The 9,882-nt window shown below is 36.3% G+C and overlaps 1 protein-coding gene across 1 annotated transcript in view; it reads right to left on the reverse strand.

The window, feature by feature from the left end:
• The window catches only part of LOC107088441 (zinc finger protein GLIS3-like), a 26,443-nt gene extending 18,990 nt beyond the window's left edge, over positions 1-7,453 (reverse strand). The window contains exons 1-4 of the mRNA XM_015380609.1: positions 7,296-7,453; positions 5,083-5,555; positions 3,201-3,330; positions 1,986-3,114 (exon numbers count right to left, since the gene is read on the reverse strand). Coding sequence (XP_015236095.1) covers positions 1,986-3,114; positions 3,201-3,330; positions 5,083-5,461 — 1,638 coding nt within the window. The 5' untranslated portion in view covers positions 5,462-5,555; positions 7,296-7,453. The remainder of the gene's footprint in view (positions 1-1,985; positions 3,115-3,200; positions 3,331-5,082; positions 5,556-7,295) is intronic.
• Between the last annotated feature and the right edge of the window lie 2,429 nt (positions 7,454-9,882).

A 9,882-nucleotide genomic window follows, 5' to 3' on the forward strand; every position in this document is an offset into this window, starting at 1 on the left:
GAGATGTTCATGTTGCTGCAGTCTGCAGTGTGACCGCTAGATGTCGCTAAAAGTTACACACTGTAGCTTTAACGTCCACTAATGTTATTGCTGAGGTTGGCTACATTTGACTACAGAACAGATTTTGGAAGATGCTAAATCTGGCAGTACTGCTGCTTTTACAGCTACTAATGCACAAAATTGAAAATTAAAAGTCGAAAAGTAATTGCAAGAAATCTATTTTCCTAAAGAGCAACTCAAGTAAGCAAATAATCCCGCCTGATGTAAATTAAAAAGTACAGAAACTACTGGCTGGCTTAAATATCCATAATTTAAAGAATTTCCCAAAAAAAATGACATGTGACTGAATGAATAATGCACCTTTTCATTTTTTATTTGATTTTTTTTTTAATGGAAAGTTAGAGATCAGGAAACAAACAGGCTAAAATAGGCTAGTAATTATTTAACATGTACCGATAACCTAGTTGCTATTAGAGACTCGGACTTTAAATACAGCCACAAAACACTTCTGGCTGTATCAGTTTAAAACTGCCTTCAAAAAACAGATTTGAGGGTTTTCTGTCAGGATGCAGAAGAAAAGTGCATGTATTTTCAGTTATCATAACTAGGTCTTAGTGTGGTTTAAAAAATACTCAAGCAGTTACAGTTTTCCCAAAGCCCTGGCCCAAACTTGAAAGCACTAAGCAAGTTAGGTGGATCAAGAGTTTACTCCTCGGGTATGAAACATCTAGACCCCTAAGGCAAACAAGATGAGTCGGATTTTACATTTTATATTCTATCTGTATTTTGCCTTCTATTTATCTTTGGCATTAATGTACTGAAAACCTGAAATTAGATTAAATTCCTTTCAAAAATACTTTATTGATCTCAGGGGGAGGTTAAATGTTGCAGTAACATAGGACTTTCATGTGCAGAAACTGTTGAATTCTTCAGACAAGGACTAAAAATATAAAAACATATTAAATGTAAAGGTTAAAGCCAGAACATTACTTAACTGTCATCATTAATGTGCCATTTGCTTGTTTTGAGTTTGCCTTCCACATCTTGGTTCTTTTAATGTAAAACCTTGCTTTTATGTTTTTTATTGGGCTTTGTTGGGCTATTCTATAAAAGCCTGGAACTCAATGCTAATCCAAACATTTTGATTAGAGAAAGCTTCCTGGATGGGAAGCGAAACGTCATCAAACTTGGAAAAAAAAAGTCCAGTGGTTTGTTTTTTTAACTTTAACTTTTTGGAATGACTATGAACTGGATGACTGAACATCTCCACCAGCTAAAATTTTTTGGCTTAATAGATTTTTTAAATGTATTTTACTGTAAAATATATTTTATTACCCTGTGCATCATCTTTCCTGTATAAAACTCTTGCCTTGGCAATCTTCACATCTGAAGAAAATAATCTCTTTGGCCAAAGGGGCAAATCTGTGGAAAATGGGATTATAGGGCATCACCTACCCAGAAAGCCAGCCAAGCTTTTCAAAAGGAGGCGTGGCAAACCCTTTGCAAGCTGACAACCACAATAGCTAGTAGAAGCCCAGTGGGCAATGCCGGTGCTGCAATGCTAGACCTCTTTTGTGCTTATTTAATAACTATATAATTGAGTTAACTCCCATGCCAATTATCACAGAGCTCTGCTAATTGCCCTATGGCTTAAGTCAAAATGAGATTGGCCATATTTTAAATTAGTACCTTTGCCAGCTACATTACTATTGCACATGAGGGTATTCACACTAATAAAGATTTTTTTGGCACTTTGATGTATCAACTGTTCAGATAAACACTTTAGCTTTAATTGGCTCATAGTGAAGTTAATTCTGTGAGCTCTGCCATTTATCCTGCTTCTATGTCATTGCTATTAAATCATTCATCTCACAGAAGAGTAAAACCTTTTGAGCTGACTGTGCATTTTCAGAATTGAATAAAAAGAAGGAGAATGCAGAACCAACTTCAGCACAGTCAGATAGATACAGATATGTAAGGTATACCGAGCATTTGTTGGGCTTCTCCCCGGAGTGGACCCTCATGTGGATAAGAAGCTTGTATCTGGCGTTGAATGGCTTTAAGTTTCTTGGGCAGCAAACCCAATAGCAGGTGAAGTCATCTGCCTTTTGCTGGTCCACATGGAGCTTCTCTATGTGCCTTACCAGCTCCTCCTTTTGGTCATAAATGGCAGTGCAATCCATCCACCTGCAGAAGTGGGTACCACAGTCCTCTACCTCCCCGTCCTCCTCCTCAAGCATGGGAATCTTTGGTAAAAAGCCGACTCCATTCCTGTGTGGAAACATGGGAGCTTGTGTGGCAGCACTCTGAGATTGGGCTTTCATTTTGCAGTGATGTCGGGAAGGGTTTATGTGATGGTGAGAGTAGTAAGGTGGTGGAGGCCCATGTGGAGCAGAAGCTTCTTGGGTTCTCATCAAAGATGCTGACTCTGACTGTACAAGTGGTAGGATTCTGTGGGATGTTTGGCTGCAACAGTCGGAGATTTTCTCCAGAAGCCCCTCTTTTTCTGAAAGGTACTGTGGCCCAACCATCATGTTGGCCATCTGGTTCTCCAGACTCCCACCCTCTTCGAGCCCCTGCATGTGGCCACACTCTGATAGTGGGGAGAGTCCTTGTACAGAGCTAAGCATGCTGCATGGATGTTTGGGAGGTATGCAGCGACCTTTCACCCCTAAGAAATGACCATATCCATCAGACTGAACAGGAGAGAGTGTGGAATGGGATGAACCGTTGATATAAGCCACAAGGGACGTAGGTGAGGTGCGAATAATGCTATTAAAATCAACGCCAAAGACATCTGATAATGGTGATGTGGAGAGCGCTCTCTTCTTCGCATGAGATTGTCTGGGGCTTCCGGCCTCAGCTGCAAAAAGATATGAGGGCAAGGAGGCAGAGGTGCTTGTTTCCCCTGATGTGGTCGTGCCCGACATGGCGGTACCAGGGGGGAGGCTGAACTGTTCACCCCCCTCACCGGCTTGGGCAGAGCTCTGAGATAGTCCCACCGGGGGAAGCACACGGTAACCATATGGCCAATCTTGTTTGCCACTAAACACAGATTGGGTTTCAAACAGGCTGAGGGTGGTGGATGCCAGGGATTCTCTGGACGGTAAGGACCTAAAAAAACAACATTATTTGCTTCACTAACACTCTGATATCTTGACTTCCACATCAATAATATAACACTACGAGAGTTTTCTCACCTGGCATCAGTATGAGAAACGGGCATACTGTGACATGATGGTGGACAAGGCCTTGCAGGAAACATTGGTCCTGAGAAAACACTTGTAGGACTGCTGGTCACTATAGTGCATCCAGACACTGCAAAGTCAGCTGGAGAGAAGTGGGAACATTAAATATTTTCATGGAGTATAAAAGTTAAAGTAGAGCATGCAGGTTAAAGTTATCTATGCCATTAACATAAAGTCACACCCACCTCTGTCAAATAGCCAGATCGTATGTTGTAAAAATTGACCATAAGAAATAAATGTTACATTAATAGTGATAAGCAAACAGACCTGTGTTAGATCAGATTAGTATGCAGACCCTCAAGTTCTTTTTTTGGTCAATTTCAGCACTTTTTTTGGATAAAATCCTCCATCTAAGTTGTTTTGACTATAACAAAAAAAAAGGAAATTGTATCTATGATTTTAGAGAAACATGGAGGTGGCAGCATCAAAGTTTGAGGTTACATTTCTTTAATTGAAACAGAAACTCCAAATATTAGTCAGTTTTAACTAAAAAACATCGATTGTTTACTTGAGAACTGAAGGTCAGGAGTGGCTTTATAGTTTAGCATCACACAAATAAACCCAAATGAATAAAACAGGGGCTTTACCAGAAGATAATCAGCATTCAGAATGAAAAAGCTAAATTCCAGAATTAAATTTGTAAGAAAATATGTGGAGTCTTCTGAAAAGGGCTGTGGGCACAACATAATTTATACTCTAAAATGGGCAAAACAATGTATGCTGATGGACTACTAACACAGAATACATAAATTGAACAATAAAAGGGCTGTAAAAGAATTTAAAAGGAGTCCACACCTATAATTGCAGCTAATTCAGCCTTAGTTTTTTCCTCCACATCAGATCTTTTTGGGTGGCTTAAATGAATTGTATTGGATACGTACAAAATTAACAAGTGAAAAGTTTAAAAAATAAAATCAAAATCTTATTCTTTTAAACCACTATTATACCTGGCATTCTAACAAATAAGTGATCACCTTTGGGAGCAGCTCTTGATTTTTGTTTCTAAGGAGCGAGATTGTGGAATTTTCCTCACACAGCACAAATAAGACACGGAAGACTCTGCTCTGTTAATCACTAATAGCTTTTCACCTTCTCCTGCTGTCCTGCAGGACATTTATTTTCATTCTTTGTGCATGACAGATTATCAATAAATAAGATAATGAGGCCATAACGAGTTTAGGAGATCCACAAAGGAAAGGAACCTGCATTAAAAGCTATTTTGGATTCTTCTTTTAGTCAAACTAGAACAGTATACACCTTGTTAAAGGCTGTGATGAGTTCTTGCTTTTCTCCGTTCTTCTAAACATCTTAGTGCTTTGCAAAAGTATTCATACCGTTTCAGCCTATCCACATTTTTTCAAGTTAAAGGTACAAATTTGGAAATAGTTTTTGAGGGATTCTCTGTTATAGACGAACACATTGATGCATAATGGTGACGAACTTTATAAATTATGCATATATACTGTTTCTCCAATAGGGTCACAGGGAGCTGGTGCCTGTCTCCAGCAATCTTTGAGCAAAAGATGGGGTTTACAGTACCTCAGATTGTTGGAGAAAGCAAGAGTACCTGGGGAGAACCTGTGCATTCATGTTTTTTTTTTTGTTGTGACATTAAAGGTGTACAGAGTTAAAGAAGATATAAAAAACAGGCTATTATGATGGAAAACTCACAATAAAAGTATGTTGCAGTTTTTGGTTTTAGCACGAGAACATTTGAAAAAGCTTAAATACTTTTGAAAAGCAATGCTCTGGAAAATAAAGCTGCACTGATATTTTAGTCACATAAATATTTCAATATTGATATATTCCCACCATTTGTTAAGCTAGATTTTACCTTTGATGTTGTAGTTAGAGGGGTTTGGGAGTTTTGCATTCTTGACTATTGCTGTGGTTGTGTTTTGAAGTGGAAAAGGGTCCATTTGCTGTGAGTTTCCGTCTGGAACGGTTAGATCTCTCCCATTGGTCAAAACCTTTCTGCGGAGGCTCAGGCTAGGCAGGATGACATGGCCTTCATTTTGTTTCCCAGGATTTACAGAAGGAAGGCTTTTTCTTTTTGGGTTCTCTGTTCTTCCTCTAGATGACCCAAATCGGTTTTGTTGAGGGGAAGAGGACCCAGGTATCCCAATGATCTGAGACGGGTGCCCTCTGATCGCATTTAATGATGGAGAGACACTGCAAGGAGACACAAGGAGCTGGCAGCCTTTTCCACTCATGGCTGAGGTCAATTCAGCACAGCGGCTATGATCATGAAGAGACTTATTCCAGCAGCCGGGTTTTCTATGTAAAATGAGTGTCCAAAGATCATGCCTAGAGATAAATAAAATAAATTACGTATACCATATACTGCAACAAAAAACTCAAGACAGGATGGATAAATCAAAGTCAACATAAGTTGTGTAAAATATCCACATTCCCAATTACAAACACAATAAAACTATCTAAAGTGAACAATCTACACAATTTAACACACTACAGGAAAAAAAATGTAACAACAGACAACCACAAATTTAACAAAGTTTTTAAAAATGGTTTAATTACTTAAGATAAATATGTTCAGTAGTAAGACTATAGGCAATAACAGACATTATAGACTCCATAGACTTTGATTTCTTCTTCTTTGGGATGTTTTTCTCTCATTTTGGAATTTGTCCTTCTTGGCTCATCTTATTTATTTCATTCCTTAGTTTCAAGGCTCCTTGTGTTTTCGTTCTGTATTGTAATTTCAGTCCTCCAAAAAATATTTTTGAAATCTTGACAGGATTTAATTTAGATGCTCGACCAAACACTTCATATTCTCAAAAAACCAAATAAAAAAACAAATGTTTTATTGTGACTTGAAAAAAGGACATCTTTGTCTTCAACACATAAATATACCATCCTATTATTTGAAGTAATGTAAAGGTGGGGAAATAATGGAAATACTTTACCTTTAGTCTTAAATAGTCAAACTATGTCACTTAAGATTATAATGGTTTCCCTTAAAAATAGAGTTTTATAAAGACTTCCTGCAGTGTTCCACCTCACTGAACACCTGTAGAATCAGATTTTTATCAGAGTGACCAATCCAATAACCCAACAGCATCCTAATCGTGTTGACCAACATGATCATGACCATACTATTATGATGATGGTTCTTCCAGACAAAATCAAAAAGGATTCAGAGTCCAGAAACATCTTAACTATAAAAAATAATGTGAAAACTAAAGTGTTTTTAAATAGTTTAAATCATGTCTGTAGAATCAAACTTTGACCGTCTATGAAAGGCGAACCATGGCAGATTATTCTGATCAAATGATGAGTTCAGCAATCTCTATTTGGGGCCAATTTTATAAACACACAATTTTTGAACTATTATTGATTAATCTAAAAAGATTTAAGAAACACTTAGGCATACATTCAAATGTCAAAGCGCTCCCTAAGTTAGTAAAGGAGAAGCTTAATGCTTTGAAACTGTGATTAAGCATATCTAAATTTCACATAAAGATTAAATTAAGAGAAAAATCCTTATGCTAGTATCATTTTATGCTGATGAAATTCAGCTGTACTTCCTCTTGAAAGACTTTTTGAATTTCTTGAGAGGCTAAAATTAACTACAGGCTGGATAAAGATAAAGCCCCTTCAGTTTTAATCCTAGAAACCTGAGAAACTATACCTGTTGTTAAAAAACTTTAAATGTCTATAAACAACTGTTGAACCCTATTTCATATAATATTAGTCTTTGTGAAGTGGTTTCATTCTAAGAAGGTGAAAAATTAACCGGAAAATACTATAAATTCTGTTATTTTATCTTTTCAAGATCATAAAGCTATTTCTAAACATAAAAAATATCTTATCATATTTAAACAAATTTAGAAAAATTGACGCTCTGAACAATAGGATAATATTCACAGAAATATTTTGTGAAAAAAGTGACTTGGGTTATAAGGTAGACCAACACATAGCTACATAGGCATAATCTCACCATTTTTGTAAAATAGTTTCCCGAATGTTTTAAATAAAGGATGGATTTGAAATATAACGCGGTGTTATTGTGACGCACTAACTCACCATTTGTGCGTTGATGTCCAAAACTGGCGCGTCAGGATGAACGGCTGCCTCAATTCTGCGGGATATTTCCTTCATTAGAACTTTAGTTTTGTTGTTTGATAACTTAGTGAGAATAAAGTTGAGTCTGTCAGAAATTCCCCCGCATTTTTTTTTCTCCTGCGAGCTCCTTCCCCTGCTTCCAGGAACTTCTTTCTTTTCTTACACTTTTGCCCTTGTATGCGCACGACGTCATTTCAAGTGCACCTTAAGAGTAAATCATTAAGTTTTGTTTTTTTTTTCTTCCTTTTTTTTGCTATTGGTTTAGCGTGTGTTGACATGTTTGTGTGGCAGAGATCCACATCCATTATGATTTATTTTTATCATAAACTTTATGTATAAAACATTTATTTTTTAAGTCACCTGAAAGAACATTTCAGGTAAAATGGCTGCATGAATATAAAAAGCCCTTAGCAAAAAGTGGTGTACTTAGGGTAAATTCTATAAAGAATACTTAAGTATAAATTTAGAAAGTATACCGAACAATGTACTTTTAGTGTACTTGAAGTATTACTAAAGTAATGCTTCTTTAAACTAAATTGGGACATTTTTAAGTTTACTAAATTACACTTAAAGTATACTTTAGTAAACAATAAAGTAAACAATAGTATAGTCAAGTACACTTGTATATGAAATATAGTTTAGAATAAGTAAACTCTACGTGCACTGCCTGATTTTAAGTATGAAATTAGTGCACTTTTAGTATACTTGAATAAACTACTTTTTGCTAATGCTGAACAGGGATTGATGTTCTGTTAGAACCAGGATCTGATATCAAAGCAATCATTATTTGCCTATGTTTTAGTTTGAGTTCAGAGAATTTAAATTAATTTGAAAAAAAAGCACAAAACTATTAGGCTTGTTAATTACACATTAACTCTCTTCTAAGGTTACGGTGTAACTATTATCTTTGATTTTAGTTAAATAGAATAAAAAAAACATAAAGCTTTTTACATAATAGGGATAAGATACACCCTTTTTGGTAATGAGGCTGGATGAGGTCTAAAAGATTTGCTTAAAACTACAATTTTTTTAATGCCTTTATGAATTATGGCTCCTTTTGACATTGTCCCAGCATGTCTTCTGTTGCTCCCACTAGTTTCCCTATTTAACTGACTTCATCTTCCCATCAACTCTCACCAGCTTTCTTCTCTCTGTTAAATGTCATCACCCCAGCATGCAGCTACCACCACGCTTCACCGCATGGATTGTCTTTTTAGTATGATACAGTAAGTGGGGTTAATTTTTTTCACCACAGAGCATTATGCATGTCAGCCTAAAAGTTCAATTTAGGATTCCAACTGACTGCTGATGCTTTTCTTACATGTAGGCTTTGATGAAAATAGTTGAATCCTTTTTGTAAATTAAAATGAAGAGTTTACATACCAGCGTGGTAGACTTTTGTGCACATCATTATTTCAATGAATAGCTGGAGAGAAATATGGTTTATACTGAAGGCAAATTAAAAGCCCCAACCCTGGTATGAATCATATAAGAAACACCAAAATGTTGATGGTGTTTAGCAAAGAGGAAGGGGCTGAAATTCCTCTGTGCACATTGGAGGGACTAATCAGTGGTATAAAGAAACCTTTTTTTCAGTTATCCATCCACAGTCAGTGTTGTATAGTGTAAGACAGTTTTAAAATTAGAATAAATAACTTTTATTAAATCATTTCTGTGTCACAAGTCCCACTTATTCCTGATTACTGGCTGACCTTTGCAATCAAGAAGTGGGTTAAATAGAACCTTCCGGACGTCATAGTGGTGAAAAAGATATAAATAGATTAAATCAGCAAGTAAATCAGTTTTCTGAAAATAAGGAAAATGCAATCTAGATTTAGTCATTGTCAGTACAGCAGATATGCCACATTATAACCATGAAATGAACACCTTCTTTAATTACCTTTCAGATTACGATGAGCTGATTGGATTTTCATGTAACACTTGACATTTTCCTCCACTATGTTGCTATCAAATCATATAATTTTCTTCTGATAAATTTGTCTCCTTTTTATGAGTTAGCTCTCATCTTTCTCACTCTCCTCTGCTTTCTTAAACACTGCACATGGCCCATTGTTAGTATCCTTTCAGCTCGTCGGTGAAGTGTTTGTCTGTGGCTTGTGTTTGAGAACGGCATGGAAACCAGCATGTTTACAGATGGAGGGAAGGTATTGAAGAAAAGAATCTGGTTCACACACTGTAATAATGATGAACCTCAGGTTTGTCAGACAATAGAAATGCACACAAAGAAAGGTTCCAGGCACCGCAGAGGTTTATTGAATATAATGATGTGCTGCAGAGTAGATGATGTACAGTCTCCTAATTTGAAATGCCTCAGTGCATAAAGAATTCATAAAACAAAGAACTTATTTTCTAAGGATATATACCTATTTGCTAATTCCTTGTATATACTATAAACTTCTATAAACTATGAAGCTAAAGCTCCGTAACTGTAATTGTAATTTAATTGTTAATGAACGATGAGTTTACGCCAAAGGGAACTGTGGTTATCTATCTCTTTAATCAATCTATTTTATTTTTAGATTAATAT

The sequence above is a fragment of the Cyprinodon variegatus genome, unplaced genomic scaffold (assembly GCF_000732505.1).
Source record: "Cyprinodon variegatus isolate N-32 unplaced genomic scaffold, C_variegatus-1.0 Scaffold218, whole genome shotgun sequence".
NCBI lineage: Eukaryota > Metazoa > Chordata > Actinopteri > Cyprinodontiformes > Cyprinodontidae > Cyprinodon > Cyprinodon variegatus.